Raw genomic sequence first — 23,635 nt, forward strand, 5'->3', positions numbered from 1 at the left:
CTTTTATGCTTTTATATATATATTTTTCTTCACATATACTGTTACACTGTGGGATGTTCATATTAAACAAGCCTTCAACCTGCTCTAAACACTAGGTTTAAGACAGTTTTTTATGATCGTTTCAGGGTTCAGGTACTATGAGCACAGAAGCTGCACTCACCTTCCAATCAGGACACAGTTAGTTTGAAGGGACGAGGAAGACAGCTAAAACAGCTTGTTTCAGTCAGATGATAAACTCACGTTTGTGCCAGAATAACACTACAAAGGAGAACTTGGAACTCATGCACAGCTACTCATGCAACTAATAGAGTCCAAGAATGAAAGTCTGGAGCAGGAGATGATTATAATGGACTCATTTATCGGGCAATCGTGGCTCAAGAGTTGGGAGTTCGCCTTGTAATCGGAAGGTTGCCGGTTCGAGCCCTGGCTCGGACAGTCTCGGTCATTGTGTCCTTGGGCAAGACACTTCACCTATTGCCTACTGGTGGTGGTCACAGGGCCCGGTGGCGCCAGTGTTCGGCAGCCTCGCCTCTGTCAGTGCACACCAGGGTGGCTGTGGCTACAATGTAGCTTGCCATCACCAGTGTGTGAATGTGTGTGTGACTGGATGTGTAAAGCACTTTGGGGTCCTTAGGGACAAATACAGGCCATTTACCATTCATTTAATAGAGTTTTAAAGTACAGACAAATGAACAGTTTCACCAGAAAATGTTGGTGTTGGTGTTTGTTCTATAATATTGTACTGACCTGGTAATCTGACTGTAGCACCCCAGTGCCTGAGGAGGCCCCAGAGGGTCCGATCCGAGGTTTCTTGTTGGGTGGCCCCTGGTCCTGACCGTGCTGTAGCGCTGCAGTGGTGGCCCCCGTGGCTCCGGCGGTGCCGTTGGTTTGAGCAGAGCTCTGCTGGGAGGGGGCCTGCTGGGCTGCTGTCTGCTGCTGGTTCTGGGCCTGAGCCTGGCCAGTTGTCTGCTGGTGCTGCTGGGTCTGGTTCTGCACAAAGACACACAAAGCTGAAAGTGGGTCGGGATTTATGGAGTGGACTAAAAGCGAGTGTGTGGAATGATCTCGGGTTCTTGCTGAAAACAAGAAACCAAGATTTTGCTCTATTTTTAGCTGTAGGTTGTTCTTTTCTGCATCTGTGACCCACTTTCCCACTCAGATGACTGGATTGAAATGCAGCTCAACAACATGAGTTTACAGTTTTAAGGACGCATTAAAAAAAACTTAAGTAGACCACAAGAAATGTTAACCTAATGAGCCAAAGGAAGGAAGGAAACGTATACTAACTCATCTGAGGATGAGACAGTAAGGATAGCTCATATTCTCTGTCTGTCTATATTGTTAATAAAGCAGCTATTACATATCTATTTCCATGTTTTGAGAATCTGTTGCCCATTTATGCTGCTGGCTCAGGCCCTAAAGCCCTAAGTCTGGTTTCAAGTTCAAAAATCGAGACCGCAATGACGGACCAAAATCATTGTTATGGTTTCTGCCAGCAGCCATACCCCAGAGATGCCCCAAATGGCCCTTGGATGTGGATGCGTGGCTGAGTTGAGGGAATGAGACACCCTGTGTGAACAGTTCAGTCCTTCCTCAGGTGATTATTAAATATGGTTCACAGAAATCTGCAGCCAGTTTCTGGTGCAAACATTCATTACGTTCTGGCTCATTATGTGGCAATTATGTGGTTTAAAATTTAGTCAAAATTTGAAATTTGGTGTAAAAATTTGACACAGTTGTGAATTTATCAGTTTATGGCTACAATTCAGGAATTCAGTGTGCAGAATGTTGACCTTCAAGCCACCACGGGGCTTTTAGGGTCACACTTACTAAGTGGGATAAATTAGCATGATGCCACAGTCGCAAAAATGCGCTGATGGGAGTGGAAAGTTCTGAGGCGATCCCCTAACAATCCGCTTGTTTGTATACAAAAATGAAGGCGGTCACATCAACAATGACCAGCATTCTACAAAGAACACGGCAGATTACAAGCATATGAGCTACCGTGAGAAAGTGAATAATGAGCATAGGCACAGGTTTCTTTCCAGAGACAGCATAACACCATGAAATCAGTCAGTAGGGACCCAGTGAAGAGTTGTAGGACACAGCCAAAGTTTGGCACTGCACTCACAGCTGTGACCCCTCCAGCGGCACAATTATCTTTCCTCCTTTCAATCCAAATAAATGACACCCCCTAAAACACCATCAAGCACAATTAAGACAAGCAGAAAATTCTGTGCCACAAACCTTGGTAAATCAAGTAACAAGTACTTTTCTTTGAAAAAAGAAAAGAAAAACATCCCATGATCGGCTTACAGTGGGTTGAATTTGTCAGTTTGCTTACTTACAAACAAACAAACAGTCTCTAATTTTTATGGTTATTTCATTTTAACAGAGACAGAATATCAACCAAAAATCCAGAAAAGCTAGAAGCTGATTACATTTACATTTCCCTGAGTGAAATAAGTATTTGATCACCTAGAACCCAGCAGGATTTCCCATACATTGCACATGTCCCCGTGTGTCCACAGAATCAATGTCTTCCATTCCAGCTTCTCTGCCACCATGAACAAGAGCAAAGCAAAGATATCAGACTTGCACAAGGCTGTCACCAAGAAGCTTGGTGAGACAATGATAACTGTTGGTGCGATTTCTTTAAATGGAAGAAATATAAAATAATTTTCAGTCGTCCTCGATCTGGAGCGCCGTGCAAGATCACGCCTCATCAGGTGAGGATGAAAGATGGTGGATCAAAAATATCTGAAAAACTGCATTTAGTCAATATAATGGCAGATATAGTGGCTAGTGTATTTTAGTATGAATGTACAGCATGATGCGTAATCCTGCATGTAATTTCATAAAATCAGCAGCTTTCACTTCAGTCTGCAATCAGCAGTTTTGGTGTTGTACTGATTTGGAGCAGCCAAATTATTTTGTTTATGTTGTCTATTATTGATTGTGCATGTCCACACTTTATGCTGACAGGAAGTCCAACCAAAGCAGTGCAAGCCGAGCTCCTCAAACATTCTGTTCTCTGGTGTAAAGCTCAGATCTTTTCCTGCCAGCAGCTACCAATATGATGTAGGAACAGCGGTCACATGGAGCCATCGGCCTCTGCCTCAGTGCTCACTCTCTCATTAGATTTCACAACAAAAATCTTATCTTAATCTTAGCGCCTTTGAAAAAAGGCTGCGCTTTTTAAGCTACATGCAAAGCAACAATGAAACACAGAGCACAAGGACGGTCAGCCTCCTCATGCACTTCTGTACACCGTGTACAGTGTGTCCCTGCCTCTGGCAAAGTCGCCGCTAAATGCCTGCGCTGAGTTATTACACTGTAAAAATAACTCAAGGGACACTGTTGACTCAACTAAGATACTGCTTTCTAAGAACCAGTAGTACTATAACCTCATATCACTCCAGTAGATAACAATATCTGTTCTTTATGGCTGAAAGGGAAAGTGCCTGGACACATTTGGAGCTACCACTTGGAATAGCAATAGTACAATCCACTAGTGAAAAGCTGTACATTAAGACTTTATCAATTTAACAGTCCCCAAAATTTCTACAGAAAAAGCCTGAAAAATAAATGCAAGACTTTGTGAGGTGGGACAGCCGCGCATTAACCCATAAAATACACCAAAAACTGCCACATTAGACCCCATTGACAACTAACTTAAGATGGGACGTTAAGTGAACTGACACAATACCGATCGATGTTTTAGTTTCTGAAAATGTGACGGTACTTTTTTAACCATGCAGATACTGCAGGCAGTATATATACCAAGAAGGGTTGTCCAAATATCTATACTCTAGTGCTGAACATTAATATCAGCTTAGGTATTCGCACATTAGCAGTGCCACAAACTGTGCCGTCTTCACACGCAGCTTCGCACAGCACTGCTGCAGACAGGCGGGGACACAGCCCTTTCTCTCACTAACAGCTTAGCACATGAACAGTAGCACAACAAAGCATCTCAAAGACTGACATCCCAATCTTTATGAGGATGTTTCTGAGGTGTTAATGTAGCCATGTAACTATTAGCAATAACCTAAAAGCTGCATTCGCCGCCAGTGAAGTTATCTGTAAGGCAGCGGCTAGACTGCCTTACAGTCTAAGGCACAGGATAACTGGATAACACTTACCTTTTCTGTTTTCTCCTCTGGCTCGTCTTCATTAAGAAATTCTCGTTTGGGGTAGGGGATCTGACAGCCAGCAAACACACTAGAAGAAAACAGATGAAATTAGTGATTGAAGCACCAACACGATTGTGTTGATTAAAGTTTGCAAAAGTTTACTAAGGCTCACTCAGTGGTTGGTAATGGGTCCTCTAGGAAGTACGGGTCCTGCAGCGCCTGCTCTGATGTGATTCTTTTAGTCGGGTCCATTGTGAGGAGCTTTTGGAGCTGAAGGCAGAAAAATACACATGGTTACAAGATCTACACACACACACACACACACACACACACACACACACACCTGATCAGTGTACGATAGGAAAATACAAAAAGGTGGGGGCTTCCTGATTAGTGGCCTTTCAAAATAAGACGATTTTATTAAGTAGTAATAGTATTAGTATACGTGTTTACATAGTTATACTGTGTGCACCTGCACCTCATTTCGGGAATAACAGCCCAGTCCATGACCCTTTAAAGTTTATTACTTTTAAGGTGAGTTTAATGGTTAATTAGTTAGCAGTTACAGTTAGGTTTGGTCACCAGGAAATGGACATAATGCCTCTAAAGTAACTGAACTAAGATATATGTGTGTGTGTGTGTGTGTGTGTGTGTGTGTGTGTGTGTGTGTGTGTGTGTGTGTGTGTGTGTGTGTGTGCACTTACCAACAAGAACACCTTGCTGTCTGGTTTCACTTTATGCTTCTCCATGTATTTGATTAAGCTGCTGTTTGCATACCTGTTGGATGACAAATGACAGCATATGTGATATTTCATTTACAAGTCTACAAGCTCCCCGATTATAGAGGTCATTAGAGCGGCCACCCACGTCGTCCTCCTGAAGTCTTTTTGCAGTGTGGGGTACTCTGGCATCTTCCTGATGTCTTCCCAGTCTTTATCTGCGAAAGACACAAGCACGTGACTAAGTTAACACTTTTATCGATACACTAAACAATCTCTTGTATATGTGTGTGTGTGTGCAGACCTGCAGGGAAACCCATGACACTAAATATCCTGTCCAGCTGGTCGTGATGGAATGGGTTACTGGTCTTGATGTCTTCCTGGCGACAGTGAAAGATGGGCTCCGATGTTAGCAGCTCCGCAAAGATGCAGCCAATCGCCCAGATGTCTGAGGCACGCACACATGTAAACAGACAACACTTAGTCTCAGTATTGTGGAGATACACTAGCTACAATGGCTAAATCTTCCTGGATTACAGGAAGTCATTTTTTTCTGCTGGAATATTGATGTTAGTGTTACTGCTTAACTACCTGCATTGAAAATGCTACGTCCAGATGAACAGAATCAACCTTTTGGGATGATGTGACGTATTTATTTTTCTGTATAATGTTTATAATGTAGATTCTGCATTTCTCTGTAAGCGTGACCTACCTAAACAAAATTTCTTACCAATTCTGTTTTTTTCCTCATTATTAGAACTGACAGCATACACAACTGAAACTAAACAACTGTATGTTGCACAATTTTCTCTCACTGAAACAACTGAAAATGAAGTGTCCTGCTACTGGAAAGAGGTGCAAAAATGTAATGAACACAGGCTGCTGTATGCTCAGCTCTACCTGGCATGTTACCTTTCCAAACAAAAGAAAAAGAAATGTCAGTTACACGCATCATTTTTCCAGTATGTTTATAACTTCACCAGATAACCAAATATCGACAGTTTTCTCTTTTTCACTCATCGTCATAATTTTAGCCACGTTGCCTGAAATTAGAAAATGTCAGCTGGATGATTTAAGCATCTGTCTTTTCGTTGCAAACATTTTCATGGTGGTCGCTATTTTGGAGAACTTTTACACTCACGGTGAGGATCCTCCACAGTGGTTGTGACACAGTGGAGTGCATCTATTTGCTTGCGCTGCCCTGCACGTTTTGTGCATGCGTGAAATGGGCCGCCTCATAATCGGACACACGTGAGGCTGACCGGCCGGTCACCACACAGGGCGGAGAAAGCTGGAAAATCAGCTGATTCTATACTCTGGCCAGCTGATTGGTGCATGTCTGGGGTTTTTTTTGTTTTTTTTCCATTTCCTTGTTGTACTGCATTATTTATTATGTATTTTCAAAGCCCGACTAGGAAGAGTTGTTGGCTCCTCTTTTAAACTTGTTTGAATTAAATGTTCTGTTTTTGTATGTCAAGACACTTACATGTTACGTGATGTGAATACAATGCAATGGTGAGTCATTGCTAACAGCCTAAGTCGACTTCCATTCAATGGACTGACGTGGGAAGATGTAAGATACTGAGATTATAATGGAACATGTGCTCCACGATTGATTTATTCTGATGATGTCCATGGATCACATGAGTACTTTGAACTTATCAGCTGTGCATGTAAACCAAGAGACCCTGCTTCTAAAATCACAGCTAATTCTGTCAACTAACACAAACCTGATGCAGTTAAGCAAACAGCCAGGGATCAAAGTCCTGCCTTGGTGCAGAGCATTACGTTTTTTTCATCTGTGTGACTCACCAATAGCTTTGGTGTAGTGCCGGGCCCCCAGCAGCAGCTCCGGGGCCCTGTACCAGAACGTCACTACCACGGGGTCAAGGTCCGCCAGCGGCTTCAGCGGAGAGTTGAAGAGTCTGGCGAAACCCATGTCAGCTACAGAAGGTGCGAAAGAAGATAGACGCAGTTAGCAAACAAAGGCATTATCAGATAGAGATACGAATGCATGTTCAAGGCTGCTGTCAGAGCCACGGGTTCTAGACAGAACCTCGGGCGTCTCTCACACCGCAACTAAATATGAAACATCCACAACTGTAAAGCTGAACAAGGCAGGCTTTTAATGTCAAACCACATCTGTTCTACTTAGCATGAAAAGACAGTATTCTTTCCTTTTAGCAAAAAAATCCCTTGCTAAAACGGTAATGTGAGAAATAGAGCAATTTCCCACTGTTAAAAAAGTACCTTAACAGAAAACATAAAAGTTACACATAAATATTTAACTCTGCCTCATTCTAGTAAAGATTAACAGGAAACTGGCACAAACAGATTCTCTTCCTGTGTCTTTCTAACAGACAGCAGAATAAGGTACAGCTCCCCTAGAACCTGGTCAGTGGTCTGTGTATGGCTTTTAAATAGCCAGTCACAAACACACACCAGTGGCTGCAGAGATTACAAGTTTTCCTGCTGTTGCTGCTGTCATCTTGGATTGTGGAGTTGGGATTGGAAGGACTGCTATTGCAAATTGGAATTCCGACTTCCCACTTCGAATGGAGCACACCATTAAGCAAGATATGCTTCACTACCACCATGAGTGAGCAGTGTCCTTGGCTTATCAATCAAATGTGGTTAGTTTCAAAACACCAGCATTCTGTTGGTTTGAGTTACATCAGAGAAAACTTACAGTAAGGATAATCAAGCACCACAATAATGAGTGCACTCTGTCAGTGCGCCCCAGGGTGGCTGTGGCTACATTGTAGCTTGCCATCACCAGTGTGTGAATGTGTGTGTGAATGGGTGGATGACAGGTTGTGTAAAGCGCTTTGGGGTCCTCAGGGACTAGAAAAGCGCTATACAAATACAGGCCATAATATGGAACGTAAATCCATCCTTATCAAATTAGTCATGTTTAGATGGCAACAGCATGAGAAGAAGAAAATGTGACACTGTGTAGCTCAAATACAAATGACAGACTAAAGTCAGCCTATTCTGAATCAGCTTTATTTCCACTGGTGAAGTGCGGGACATGACCCCTCCACATTTTACATTCACCTCTGTAGCTGCCACTAAACCTGAGCAATCACCAAGAGCAAGAGTTCTGGGGTTTTTTTCAAGTCACATTTCTGGGATCTACAGAAGTGGGATTATAGTCTTATATGGATACCACAGATGGGTAGTCTTATTGTGCCAACTTCTATATGCGCAGTAAATAAATATGCTAATATTGGACAATGCTAATTGGACATTTCACTGTTTTTTTAATGACTTTAAAGATGCATTATACTGATCATAGAACTGATCACAGACTGTATGTATAAGATGGAGGTAGCATCTGAGTCTGAAAATGGAAAGCCTATACAGAAATCCTTTAAATCTGCATTCTTTGTAATGGCCAGTAGGGGGCAACTGGTTGGTTGTACAAAGAAGTTGATGGGAAAACACTTCTCGGCTGACCTCAGTAAACTCTGAGGTCATAGAATGAGTGAGATGAGATCATGATGAATAATGTGCTCAGTTGCCAGATTCAGGTCTTACTGAATATAATTAAAATGTTAATTAGAATTAAAAGTAAAACTTGTCACTGACACTGTTCTTGGATGAGCCTTGTACAGAGTTTTGCATTTGCCTACTAATGATACTAATGATGATGATGATTCATAATGAAACGTTCACAGAAAATACAACACTGACTGTAAAGCAATATCTACAGGAACAAGTAAGGCTGAAAAAGTTGTTCGCTTAACCAACGTGCATTCAAATACAATTATAATGAATGTGATTTCTGATACTTAGTTCACATTCTCCTAAAAAATGAATGAATGAAAGTTGGAAATGAATAAAATGAACATCCTGCTCCATGTAACTATTAAGATATTAAACATATTTATTAAACCACAGCAGCCTTGTGGCGTTCATTCAAGTAAAACTTTTACCAGCACCAGTTGCAAAGACTCTGGCTGCACTGGAACAACACTCTATGCTATTACTGGGAGTACGGGGTTTAAAAATAGATGCCAGCAATGCAGCATTACCCTTCAACACTCCCCTGGCCAGCTGGCTTATGCAACAGGACTGATCTGAGCTTCCTGTCAGCCTCTCTGGACAAGGTTAAACGTTGTAGCTATCAGACAATCAAACACGTCAACAACCTAATTGATCCACTTTCGTGCTGACACAAGTACCTAAAGGTTGTGTAAGTTTCAAATCAGTCAAGCAGTTTAAATGATGTTTTTTTAAATCTACTTTACCAATTTTAACTCTTCCTCGTTCGGGGCCTTCCCCCATCACCAGGATGTTAGCTGGTTTCTGTGGGAGAAAGAGACAGAACATTACGAGCTGTTGCGTATACTAAAAATCACTCTGTTTTTAACTTGGAAGTACAATAAATGTAAATGGTTCTAACACACAGTTGGACTGATAATACGTTCAGAATACCCGTGGTATTACAGTATCAGTGGTTCCCTTTGCAGAAACATGTTGAGTGGTTATTGACTGTCCTGTTTTTGTAATGAAGCACACAACCACATGACTATGTCAGTGAGCCATTTTCCGGGAGTGCACTTAAGCCAAGTGATCATACACCCAGGAATGGAGTCAAACACGCTCAAGCAGCTGGGTGTGTTCATCTGGTTTCCAGAGAGAAACTGGAACCACACAAGTTCCAAGAAGTAAAAGCTTTGTTAGCCAACCAAGCTGACTGCCGCCACTTATGTGGACACAAGCCATAGCCCAGCACATGCTGTGGCTTTTCAAATCACCCAATTGATATTGGTATTTAAAATCCTATATTAGTTGTTAGGCTGAGTACATTTCACAATAACAGGAGAACAGGTTGAGTTCTTTTTTGTTTTTAGGTCCAAGCCTTAAAAAACATCCTAGACCAACGATGTTAGGTAGTTCAGAAGCATTCATTTAGATGATGTTTAACCACCGTTTAACCACAAATGCTAAATTTTAGAACTGTGAGTCACTCACAAAGAACAAATCATAAACAAATTAAATTAAAATACAATGAACAGGTGAGGAGAACTAAAACACGTGACGTGAAGTTTTTCACAGATATAGTCGTTTGATCCAAAACTGATTAGTCCTTCTCCTGACCACTTTCAAGTGTTGAAATAGTGCAAACTGAACAAGAACACTGACTTCCTTTTTTAGATTTATTTTTGCCTTTGTTGATAGGGCAGCACAGAGAGTATTCCATTCAGTTTTATATATATATCTGGCGCCAAATCCCAACAACAGTCACCACAAGGCACCTTATATTGTAAGGTAAAGACCCTACAATGATACAGAGAGAGCCCAGAGAAAGCACTTGGGCAAAAGTGGGAAAAAAGTATTTTTGTAAAGATGTTATTACTAAAGGCTACTAGAGTAGCTTTGCATGATTCACTTCTCGGAATAATCCCTAGTTATCTTATACTGGGCCTTGGTGCAGTCCTTCAGTTCATTCTCTGCTTGAAATAAGCTGATCTAGCCTAACTTTCTTTAAGGCTACACTCACTTTAAGCAACTTACTCACTTGTTGGCAAGTGGGCCTTCTGTGGGAGGCAACAAGTGCCATGTGCCACTGTTGATCATATTAGGGATATCCCCTCTATGATGTCACACAGTGCCAAGCATCTCCCAAACAGAAAATTAGGAGGCTGTTGGCTCACACACATTCAGACGTCAACATGTGAAACTGGTCCACTGTGTAAACAGTATATAGCTGGGATGGGAAATAGGGAAATATTAACCTATTACATTTTCACTTAGTAAATATAACAGTAGTTACTGCAGCACAGCAAACTAGACGCTCAACGTTGACATTTAATTAACAAATTGTTAATTTTATAGTGTTCACTGGATTTTTCTGAGCCTGTTGGCTGACGGCGGTTGCTTACTCCCCCAGCTGAAAATTAGATGGATCAGAGTGAAATTAGGAGGCCCCTAAAGCTGAATGGCCACCAATGCATACAACACCCTTCAGAGTCACAGGATGCATTGCTAAAATGAGTAATTAAAACAGCTTTGAATGCTGTTATCTGTGTTTTCCTCTTCAGAAAGGAATGTGGAGCATGAAGAAGTGTTGGTTCAGGCTTTTGCCACAGGGCTCGCGGCACAGCATCTAGGACGCAACACATGAAGGCCGATGTATTTTTCTCACTGCTCTTCAGACCATTCGCTAACTCAACTTCTTGCATATAATTTGCAGTTGTAAGCACAGTGGTTTTAAGTCTCTGAATTACCAGAGGATATAAAATGCATCGGAAAACCTCTGTACGTTTTTTCAGAGGGCAAATAACATCAGTGGGCCCCTGTTTTTGAAGTTTACCTTGTCGTGCAGTAGGATGCAGTAATGCTTGTTGTCAAACTGTCTCCCTGGGTGTTTGAGTGAATGTGAACCCTCTGGCTTGGCAGACTCAGATCTGACTGGCAAACGTATTTTGTTGCCATAGAAACAGCACTAATAATGAGATCTGCTATTCATGCCCACAACATGACACCCCCACGATCGGCAAACACAAAGACAAGCGTCTCTTCAAAGGCCCGAGGAGTTCAGCCCCTCTTTCAAATTCTAAACAGACCTAAGTGAATTAATATGCCTAGCCTGAACGTACTCTTTTTTTCTTTTTTTTACCTCTTGAATGTTCTGTAAAAGACCTGAGTGAGTGCCAGTGCCTTCAAAATGCAAAATGAGCATGCAAAAATGAAGTTTGATGTAAATAAGTTCACGTGTCTAATGGAAGGAAAAGCTGAAAAGTAGAAACATGAGTGCAAGAGGGACTGTTTCAAAGAGCAGCAGACCACAGTGATATAAGGAGATGTAATAAATTGATTGAAATATGCACCAAAGTTAGTGAAGCATGCACCAAATTCCTTTTCACACCCCCCATATTAAGATTTCCCTTCAAATGCAGCCAGTGAAATTAATCAGTTCCATTTGGACAGTTTCATAAATGGATCGGGAGCCAGGGGAAAATAAACACTCTCCGCCCCACAGAGGATCTGTAAACCCAGTCCTTAGGGACGTGGCCCTCTTTTACAAAATCATTTACATCTTTGTATCAAAAAGTAGGCCACTTCAGGAGCCAAACTTACACACTTACGTAACAGAGTGGGCAAGCTGATAAACAAGCTGAAGCGAAAGGTGACAGCCTACAGGACTCATCAACGACCAACTGTCCAGATAATGAAGCCCCTTTGAGCTATTAGTGCAGTATGCAGTAGTATTAAAGCATGCTTCATCCTTTCACGCAGCCAGTTGGTTGGTTCAACTCTCGTTCTGCTTTTCCTCAAGTAGCTGCTGTTTGTTTACAGTGTGTGGAGTGAGAGTACTCAACCCCTAGGAGCAGTGCTTGGCAACAGCGGGGAGGAAGAAGTCTCATTTAGCCAGAAGGGACCTCTGTCACAACCAGGGTTAGGGAGCACCAGGCAACCGTTTCGAATAGTTGTAGGGTGACGCAAAATACAAGGGGGAGGGAAAAAAGCACTGTATTAATACCAATGCTGCTACAATGAGATATTACTCAAGCTGACAAATCACCTGTAAACAGAGTGAATTAATAACACGCAGACTGCTGAAGCAAGGCAGCGATTAAATCTGTCATGAAAATATGAGGAAATTTGTTTGGTGATAAGGCATTAAGGCTGAACTTGGAGAATTCAAGCCTGACTCATGTTATCATTTACATCTAGACCACTGAGATAAGAGGAAATGCACGCCTGTCCAGGAAAACATTCAGGTCATCTAATTTTAAAAAAAGAACTTGACCCTTGAAAGTGAGCTTTATTAACCCCAGTCCAGTAACAACGCAACGTGAAGGGAAACCAGATGATCCGACGAGGATGTTTCTGGGATTTTGATTAAAAGAGGCCTTCAGTATAAAAAAAATTCCAGGAGTAATGTTAAAACTGAAATAAGAAAACACAGCTGAAACTGGGCTACGAACAGAACACTTCATGGTCCGGCTGTACCAAATGTCATATTTAACCAACATTGCTTTAAGTTTTTGTTAAATCCCTGTTGCCACAATTCCTTTCCCCTTATGTCTTATCCTTTCCTCCTCCACTGAGATTGGGACTAAGATGTGAGGACAGGAGTTGAGGATGTACAAGATTAGAAAAAGGGGGTAAAAACAACTAAGAACTACTGGAAACCACAGAGACCAGAACACAGAAAAGGAAATAATTGGTGTAGAGTTCTTAAGCTGAAAGTGCATCTGACCTGCAGCAGACATTTGTTTAATCAGTGTGCATTCAACGAATAAATCCTACCAATAGGAATCACCAATCAGACAGTCATGAAGCTCCTGTTTTAAAGAAATATGATCAGAAATTATCTTATGTTTGGATCATTTCCATCATATTTCAATACAGCAGAGCTAATTGCATGCTACTAGCAGCCCAGATATTTTGAAAATTCAGATCTGGCTCTAGTCAAACTCTCTTGCTTTTGGACACTTCTTAAAATCTTAAAAAGGTAAAACAACAATATCTTTCCATTATTAAAGAGTTTATATATGACACATAAACTGCAGAAATAAGTTAGTTTTAGTGCAAAACACAGATGCTGAGTACAGATTACATTGTTTTACTCGTGTCACTGGATTAAATACCTCTTGGTAATAATAGAAGTAAATAGGTTAATATTAACAATTATAATCTGAATGAGACACCAGATTAGAATTCAACTCATCTATGCAAAACTGAATGAAAACTAAAGCAAACTTCTCAGTGCAAGCACACACGGTTCACTTTCCCACTTTAGACACTGAAAAAAAAATGTGGTTGTGTAGAATTCCACGCCTTGCATGATGAGTTTCTTACAGCCACCCACCCAGTAATATGCATGTAGTATAGCACTGCTGGTTACTATAACAGATGACCTTCAGTAATACCCTAACACACACCACCCCTCTCTTAAGTGATTATTGGTACAGTCCATGGAAATGCATGCCTTTTGCTTTGGCTTGCAGAGTCAGGTTCTTGAATCAGCTATCTGTGCAGAGCGGTGGGCTTGACATCATCTTACATAAGACGGCAAGCACCTCTGATTGGGGGGGGGGGGGGGGGGTGGACGACGACAGAGGAGTAACTGCAAGAGTAAATGGGGGATGGGCTTTGTGACAGTGCAATGCACAGTACATGGATGCTTTCCAGAGAGTCAGAGCATGCTACACTCAAGCACAAAGACATGCTTATGCAACAGCAGAACTATTGCAGCTGTTAAAGATACAGTGGGCAGGAAAACCGTTCCCTGTGTGGCACAATACATGTCTGCTCCTCCCCTCGCATGTATTCACAATACAGCTCATGGGAAGACTTTCACATCTACTTAGACAGCAGTAAGAGGCCTTGGGTAGATTTTTCCATAACGTAGCATCATGTTTGCTACGAGCAGTCTCTCTAATTTCAGTTGTTATTTCTCATGCCGGCGCAGAGACCCGACACAGAGCCAGGCACCTGCACAAAAGACGCTAATCTCACCGATGACAAGAGACAAGAATGAAATTTACGAGTGAGGTTATGTGGCAACAATGGCAGGAAGCCCTGGCAGAGAGACAGCAAAATAACGGCTGCAGCGAAAATAATCGAGGGGCCGGAAATGTTGGTGTGTAGATAAGACTGGTGTGACCTTAAGAGAGCCAAAACATCCACACAGCTACTGTAAGAGAATTCATATTGTGTATATTATGAACTTTGGTGCTTAAGGTTTCCACAAATTTACAAAGTGCTACAAAATAAAAGTCTGTACGAAACATCCTGACACGTTATTTTAAGAGCCTGTCTTTTACTGAAGACATGTTTCAGGCTCACAGAGTCAACATTAATGTTACTACTAACACTTGTGTTTTTCCTACTATGGCAACTGCTGTGAGCAACAGAGACTACTAAAGCCATGCTGGCACACTGTGAGTGCATGATTTGATGGAGGGTTGCTAGTTCACACACACTACAGCACAGCGTATACTCGGCAGCTCTAACTGGTTGTTTCACCTTGTTTTATTTCTTGCTGCAGGCCTAATCAAGGGAACAAATAACGAAAACAATTGTAGTTTGCTGTTCTAACACCTGATTTATGCTTCAGCAGTAAGTCTACGCCATAATCTACAACGTAAGCTGATGTGCACCCTCATCAGGTTGTAGCACAACATTAGGTCGACGCAGCCCGCAGCTATTGTGATTGTCCTGTTCAGCAGTGTCGATTCTTCCTGTGCACTTCCAGCTACTTTTTCACTGCAGTGTTTTAATTTATCAGTAACAGAATAATAATTATCATCTCAGTAAAAGGAATTATAAGGTTATCGGTTCTTAGACTGTCACTACAATCAGCTGTGTCTCCAGCAGGGAAAAAGTGGCACAGTTTACATTACTTTTATTTTTATTACACTATAGAATGAGAGCGCGATGGCAAAGTGGAGACTGCTCCAGGACAGAAACAACTGCTAACACCTTACACCTGCACAGACAGCATGCTAACACTAAGTTAGCCAAGAGCCCAGAGTGGTGTTAAAGCTGAGTAAATGCTGACCCCAGCCCAGCACTGCGATAAAGTGAGCCGTCATTTGTGGCGAAATCAGCCACTGCTGAACTTCAAAGGGTAACAAACTGAAGCCTGTAGCCTCCATTTCTACCTGTTCATGTTTCTAAAATAGAATCACTCTGGTGATCGCTTTAAAGTGCTGGTTTTCATCTTTGCTCTGTGCTGTCGGCTTTGTTTTCATACCTAAATTCTAAGAAAAAAGATCATGAGTCTACTTATATAGGTAGATGAGGTGTTGGTGTGTGGGGCTGTAGCCTGTAGGTTTATATTGTTAAAGAGAGGGAAGAGAAATACCTCCAACATCCACGAAGCATGTAATGATTTGCATGAGTGTAACGTCACTGATATGCTGCTTAGAGATGGGGGCAACTCGCAAAGTGGAGCCAATGAGGATTGATAAGTGATATTGACAATGGAATCGGAATTGCTAAATTCCTATCAATTCCCATCCCTCCTTGTAAGGAGGAATTTAATACTACCGTGTTTTGTATTTTATCTAAATGGTCTGTTTCATAGGATTCACACAAAGAATCCTGAATTTTGTTGGAGTTGTTTGTTGTTGTTTTCTTTTCTTTCTTTTTTTTTTACCCCAGGGTCTTGTTTTTAAGGTGTGATTTATCTGACAACTGAGGCAAAGGCCACTGTATACAACATAACAGCAAATATGGCATGTTTCTGTTGAGTGAAGTGAGGGTGTGCAGGATTAATGCCGGACTAAGCAAACAGATGATGAAGTCAACTAGAGCAGAGGCTATGGATAGCTATAACCCTCAGCAAAGACACTATTCATAGATTTAATCCTGACTGGTAAAAAGGTTGGCCCGAACAAAAAGAAACATCAAAGGAGAAAAAAGCATGAATGAGGACAACAAACAGCTGCTGCAGTGGACAGTTTACAGCTTACATGCTGGGACCTTCTCATCATAGGTGCACATGAATACGTCAGTGGCCTGTCCACAGTGCAAACACATGTGAGGAGCCATAACATGACTGGCTGAGAACACAAACATTTATGGTCTCGTCACTGACGCATTTACAGCATCCAAACTGTAGAAACTTTTATAGATACCTTGTGGATCACCAACAGACTGAAATACCTACTTGATCCGTTCAGGTTTGCATAATGTGCTGTCAAGACACCACATGACTACAAAGGATCGTTTGGGATTACGTAAGAGTTGACAACCGGACATAAAGAAAACGGAACCCATAGACAGATGCTTGAACTGTTTGGGAGCTCTGCCCTTTGACTTCTGAACCTGATTTATCTAAAGCCAAAAGCTTAGCTAACTTTCGCTTAAACAGTGTAATCTCAGTGAGCCAGTCTTACCAGAGCATTATCTGGAAAAAGGACTCAGTGCAGCCCATCTGACGTCAAAGCAGCAATGGCAGTAATCAAATCAAAGTTTCACCACATAATCTGCTGTTTGGTTAATTATACTTTTTCATCCACAAGCAAAAGTGCACATGGTCCTCAGTGGTGAGTGACAGATGCAGGGAGGCAGAGAGAGGCAGGGGAGATGCACTTACAGATGGGCTGTGGGAGTTTGCAGTGCTGAGTCATATGTTGGAAATTGTTCCAGTTCTGCTTTTTCTTTCTTTAACATGTGACAGATCTGTTTTCTCAGAAGGTGCCTGGAGCCACGTTGACTGGTTCTTTTCGGTGGTACTAGCATAACAAAATTGTATCTCCAAACAGACTGTCAGAAATCAGGTAATATACACAGCGACCTCCCTTCAACCAAAGCCCTGTGGGAAAAGCGAGGAGAACAGAGTCTCACAGGAACCACGTGTGTGTTGGAACCAGGTTAAAGGGTAGACGGGAGTCAGAAAGCACTCAGAGTTCAGGTCATTGTGCTTCTTCCAACAAATAAAATCATCATAACACATCACACGAAGACATAACAACGAAAGGCAGTGAAATAACACAGCTCTGCTCGGTGGAATCGTTCCGTGGGAACGAGTTCTGTGAGCAGTAGATATAGTAGAGTGGACAGCCTTCAGATAAGAGGTTCAGATATTTTCTCCCTAAATTTTCATTCCTAACAGTAAGATAGTCACACTATTTTATTTTCATTTCCTAATTGTTATCTAACACCTGTTGCAGGAAGGTTTTACTTCCAGTATCAGTGGATTTTTAGCTTTTCAAACTGCTTAGCTTTAGTAGTTTGAGCAGTTTGAGTTTGTTTTTTTATTTATAAAAATACGTGGTGGTGGTGGGGTTCTTTGTTGTTTCAGATAAAAGAAGGAAGTATGTTATTATATTTAACTTCATACCTAGCGTTTCCTTTCAGTTTCTCAATTTTAATAACCTTGGTTAATCACAATGCCTTTGGAAACATATGTATGGAGTGGGTAAGTGTCTGTAAAGGGAAATGAGAGCACTGAAGCTAATATAGCCACTCACCAGATCCCTGTGGAGCACCCAGTTGGCATGGAGGTAATGGATCCCATCCAGGATCTGATACAAGAGAGACTTCACCATCCCTCGGGGCAGCTGCATAGGCTTCTTATTGGCCTTGGAGGCGCGGTGGAACTTGATGATGTGCTGTGAAGCAAAGAAAGGGTTTGCCTCACTTATGCATGCCTCATCAGATGGAATAAACACAATATCTACAAAACCACCTCCAGTTGTCTCCTTTTCATACTTTCCCCAGAGCACCAAAAATATGAGTGAACAAATAAAACATTTGTAACAATCCAGAGACACTGCGGCTGCTGTTTATACACAATATTAACGGTTTAGGGCACAGTGCTGAATCTTAATGTAAACATCATTAGGTAACCGTTTCTGTAGCACGAGGTTTTCTGTCATTCATTAATCATATGAACAGTTCTTGCTAGAAGTAATGGCGCAGAGACTCACCCACAAGTCGTGTTCGGCGTAGTCAAAGAGGAGCCAGACCTTTCTGTCACTGTGGGACAGGAACACTTTCTGGAGGGCGATCACATTTGGGTGTTTCAGTTCTCGTAACAGCTGGAACACACAGTGGAAAGGTCTGATTAATGTTTGATGTCAGGTTTGTGCATCACATATGCTCATCTGATAATGATGTAACAAGTGGCGAAAAGCACAAAATCAAGAAATAAGAGCTGTCGTGACAGAAAAAAATGTTAACTTTTGCATCTTCAAGAAAACAGCAAAAAGGAGCCGGAGGAATAAAAGTAAAATGGTAGACAAGAACAAAGTGTCGCCTGTCCTCACACACCTTAAATAATCTTGAATTGCCCCCAAAAAAGACAAGGGATGATGGGTAATTACATTATCGTGCCCTTTAGACAGGCCCACGGGGGTGTTTCAGTCAGCGAATAGACTGAATTCAAACATGACTCTCACCTACAGGGTGAATTACTCATTAGTGCATGCTAACATAACTGTTTTTGTCATTCACCTCCATCACAAACAGAGAATAAAGTATTCAGATGCACACAGTGGCTGACCTGAAACCAAAAGGTAAGTATCAAGGAAATGTACTGGGGAGTAAGACTAAACACTATGAGAACACATTTCCGCCATAAGTAGTTTTTTGTTTTTTGTTTTTTAAATCAAACACCTAAAAGGAGGTACAGCTTCAGCCCTCTAATTCACACTCCAAGAGTAACTAAGGCTGAGGCTAAAATACTTCACGGCTTTCAAACTGGGTCATACACTCACAGGGAAAAGCTCTAATTTCACAGAGAAACCACTAACACAAATCCACAGTTACACTGCTTTCTGAATAGGACTGTACTACTATTACCTTCTTAAGTCATCATATAAAGCATCTTCATTTAAAAAATTGCTATATAAATATATATATTAATATTTATATGGTCATGTGAAAAAGAATGTTGTCACAGGACTACTTGCACATGATTGAACAGCAGAACCATCCTTTACAACATGGACGAATTTAACCCCACTCTTCTTTAAAACATTCCTTTAGTTCACTGCAGACTGCACGGTGGTGTTTAACAAGTCCTTTTCACATATCTGCACCTACAGCTTGTAGAATTTCAAAAATGTTTGTTTTGACACTTGCAGTCACAGTTTGTCCCATTTTCTGTTTCAGAGAATTACAAACATTTTAACAAGTTCCACTCACACACACACACACAGAAACACTTGATACAGATTTCTCGAATGTAAAAAGATACAAAACTAATCTTTCATTCGTCTCTAGTTTGTACTGGACGTCTTCACATCACTTCACATGTATTTATATCCTTGTGGGGACATCTCATTTACATCATGCTTTCCCTAGCTGATTACCCTAACCATCAAAAATGAATGCCTAACCTTAAACATTTCCACATCATTCCATACCTAAACCCATTAACACCTGACCTGTCCAGAGGTTCAGTCAATGAGCTCGTCAATAGCTTCAATGCTAAAATGTTAAATGTTATGGACACAATTGCTCCCATTAAAGTGAAGGTTATCTCTGGAAGGAAAAAGTCTCCATGGAGAAACTCCACACTGGTGAAAAATAAAAAAGGAGACTGTAGGAAAGCCGAGCGCAGATGGAGAAAAACAAATCTCCAGGTTCATTATGACATCTATAAAGAGAAACTTCACAACTATAATTTACAACTGAGGAGTGCAAGGAGGTCCTATTTCTCTGACATCATCACCAAAAACAGTCATAATGCTCAGGTCTTATTTTCTACAGTTGACACCGAAAAACTGTTTAAACACCATCAAACAGTTTCACCCTATTAACAGCAAAGACCTGGAGGACATCTTAGGTCAACTGAACTCCTCCTCTTGCTGTTTAGATGTCCTGCCAACAAGTTTTTTCAAAAAGGTCTCAAAGACTTTGGAGTCAGACCTGTTACTGATCGTCAACCTTTCTTTAATGTCAGGTGTGTTTCCAGAACCACTAAAAACTGCTGTAATTAAACCTATACTGAAAAAGGACAATCTTGACAAGACGCAAATGAACAACTACAGGCCGATCTCAAATCTCCCATTTTTAAGTAAGATCATTGAAAAAGCAGTTTCTCAACAGCTCAATTACTTCTTAAAACAGAATAACTGCAGGTTTTAGACAGAACCACAGCACTAAAACCGCTCTGACCAAAGTGTTTAATGAGATATGTCTGAATACAGACAGTGGAAAAATGACAGTCTTAGTTTTATGTCTGTGAAGGTTCTCAGTCATCCAGGTCATTGTAGTCAAAGGAGCTTGCAAAGAAAAGCGTCTGGACTTCTTTAAGTTACTTGAAGACATTTCACCTCTCATCCGAGAAGCTTCTTCAGTTCTAAGGTCAAATGGTGGAGAGTCCCAGATATAAACCTAGTGGGAGTATCCCCCCACAGAGGGACAAAAGGACCCCCTGATGATCCTCCAATCGCCTGAGCCAAGGTGTGAAACTGGGTGTGGGTCCCAATCAGCCAGAGTTTCGGGTGAGTTCATTGTGAAATCTGGCCCCACCTTATCATGCGAATTCCTGAGATCAGATGGCCCAGGATGTGAGTGGGCGTTAAGGCGTCTGGGAAGGGAATTCAAAACTGGATTATAGATGGCAGAGAGTTGGTGTCGTAAACCACCGCCTCTGTTCAAAGATGGTCGCTCACAGTGGACATAGATGGCTTCTTTCACTCCTCTTTCAAACCATCTGTCCTCTCTGTCCAAAATGTGAACATTGGCATCCTCGAAAGAGTGTCCTTTATCCTTAATATGCAGACTTTAAGAACGCCCATTTAGGATAGCCGCACGTTTTGAGTGCGGTTATCAAAACGTGCACAACACAGAAGAGCCACCTCCACAGGACAAGACTCAGCAGTCCATCTGCATCTTAATACTCCCACTAGGTTTATATCTGGGACTCTCCACCATTTGACCTTAGAACTGAAGAAGCTTCTCGGATGAGAGGTGAAACGTCTTCAAGTAATTTAAAGAAGTCCAGATGCTTTTCTTTGCAAGTCTTAGTTTTACTGGATCTCAGTGCAGAATTTGATACAGTTGACCACAACATATTACTCGACTGGAGAACTGGGCAGGTCTTTCAGGAACTGTACTAAACTGGTTCAAAACATACTTAGAAAACAGGAAATACTTTGTATCAATAGGTAACTTCACATCTGAGCAGACAAGTATCGCATGAGGAGTTCCCCAAGGTTCCATCTTGGGACCCCTTCTGTTTAACATTTACATGCTCCAACTGGCACAGATTATAAAGAACAACAAAATAAACTATCATAGCATAACTATGCAGATGACACACAAATATATATCACAATGTCACCAGGAGACCGAGGCCCTGTACAGGCTCTTGATAAATGCATTGAGGAAATTAATGACTGGTTGTGCCACAGTTTTCTCCAGCTAAACAAAAACAAAACTGAAGTAATAGTCTTTGGTGCCAAAGAAAAACAATTACAGGTCACCAGAGCACTTCAATCTATACACCTAAAAACCACAAACCAGGCGAGAAATTTGGGTGTAGTGATGGATGCAGACCTAAACGTAGAAAAACACATTAAGACAATAACAAAATCGGCTTACTATCACCTCAAGAATATATCACGGATAAAAGATCTGATGTCTCAACAGGACCTGGAAAAACTAGTCTATGAATTCATCTTTAGCAGGCTTGACTACTGTAACAGCATCTTTACAGGTCTACCTAAAAAAATCAGTCAGACAGCTGCAGCTCATTCAGAACTCTGCTGCTCGAGTCCTCACTAAGACCAAAAAAGTGGACCACATCAGTCCAGCTCTGAGGGCTTTACACTGGCTGCCTGTCCGTCAGAGGATAGACTTTAAAGTTCTGATGCTGGTCCATAAAGCTCTGAATGGTTTAGGACCAAAATACATCAGTGACCTCCTGACCCAGTATGAACCTCCCAGATCCCTCAGGTCATCTGGATCCGGTCTTTTATCAGTTCCCTGAGTCAGAACCAGACACGGAGAAGCTGCATTCAGCTTTTATGCTCCATATATCTGGAACAAACTCCCAGAAAGCCTCAGATCAGCTGAAACACTCAGTTTATTTAAATCCAGGTTGAAGACTCACCTGTTCTCAGCTGCATTTGAATAAAACACCAAATCCACACTTTTAAGCTTAAATTTCAAAACTTACATTTTAACTACTGATTTTATCTACTGTTCTGATTTTATCTACTGTTTTTTTAATCAATTTTAAATCATGCTTTTTATTTGTTTTTGTTTTTAATGTCTCTGTGAAGCACTTTGAATCACCTTGTTGTTGAATTGTGCTATTTAAATAAACTTTCCTTGCCTTGCCTAAACCTATCCCTAACCTAATTGTAACCCTAACTGTAACTGTAACTAAAACCGCATTTTGAGTATCAAAAATGCCTTCAAACTGGGAACTGGGATTTTGGTCCCCATAAGGGCTGTTTGTCTAGTATAGTAAACTTCTAATTTCTGGTACCCACAAAGATATTAATACACACACACAATGCTCTAGAGATTATAGCTTAGTCTATAGATACAATTTATAGATATTCCTTAAATGTCTCAAATACAGCTCATGAGCAAAGAGGCAAAGAGGACAACTCTAAGCACTGAATGTGACAGTGCTTGTGTTGTGGGTTGGAGTGTTTTCAAAAACAACTCATTCAAACTACACGAACGAATAAACAAAATTTACAGGACACCAAAGATAAGAAAAAAGAAATAAATACACCTCCAGCTCTCTTTGTGACAGTTTGTGTTTAGACCATTAAAGTGTTGAAAGGTTTTTGAAATTTTTTCTTTTTTTCACCGCTCTTCAAAATCCATCTGAGGCTTCAGACTTAAAAACCAAAATTAGGTCTAGGGAAGCATCAATCCCACTTTTTTAGTTCCAGTATAATACAGATGACAAATCAGCAAAACACGGTTTAAGCTTGATGTTGACTTAAATATAAAGGACTGATTATCAGTCTCTTGCTCAAAGATGTCGGATCAGTATTGGAACCCTCTCTTTGTGGTCCCACTTTAGTTGGGTAAGTGGTTAGGAAAAATGATGGATCAATTTACATATTAACTCATCATATTAACTCAAATCACATTCGCTTGACCTGATATATACAAATAAAATTATATTTAGTGATATTTGCATTGGCTAGAAGTTTCAGGGACAAAAGTGTGATTAGTGTGAACGGCTGGCTAACGCAGTGCACATTTCCACATCATTCAAGCGCTGCTACTTTAAGCAGCTCATTGATTTCACTAACTCCCATTTGGACTATCCTATTTGCTGACCCATCATGGACAATCCATAATCAATCGTAGGGCTGCTCAATTAATCGA

At 41.2% G+C, this 23,635-nt stretch overlaps 1 protein-coding gene across 1 annotated transcript in view; it reads right to left on the reverse strand.

The window, feature by feature from the left end:
• cdk19 (cyclin dependent kinase 19) overlaps positions 1-23,635 on the reverse strand; it is an 80,187-nt gene that overhangs the window by 8,792 nt on the left and 47,760 nt on the right. The window contains exons 3-12 of the mRNA XM_004566234.5: positions 18,256-18,366; positions 17,797-17,937; positions 9,109-9,166; positions 6,668-6,799; positions 5,160-5,303; positions 5,004-5,073; positions 4,841-4,913; positions 4,309-4,406; positions 4,146-4,224; positions 748-990 (exon numbers count right to left, since the gene is read on the reverse strand). Coding sequence (XP_004566291.1) covers positions 748-990; positions 4,146-4,224; positions 4,309-4,406; positions 4,841-4,913; positions 5,004-5,073; positions 5,160-5,303; positions 6,668-6,799; positions 9,109-9,166; positions 17,797-17,937; positions 18,256-18,366 — 1,149 coding nt within the window. The remainder of the gene's footprint in view (positions 1-747; positions 991-4,145; positions 4,225-4,308; positions 4,407-4,840; positions 4,914-5,003; positions 5,074-5,159; positions 5,304-6,667; positions 6,800-9,108; positions 9,167-17,796; positions 17,938-18,255; positions 18,367-23,635) is intronic.

Source organism: Maylandia zebra, linkage group LG15 (genome assembly GCF_041146795.1).
Source record: "Maylandia zebra isolate NMK-2024a linkage group LG15, Mzebra_GT3a, whole genome shotgun sequence".
In the NCBI taxonomy this organism is placed as follows: Eukaryota; Metazoa; Chordata; class Actinopteri; order Cichliformes; family Cichlidae; genus Maylandia; species Maylandia zebra.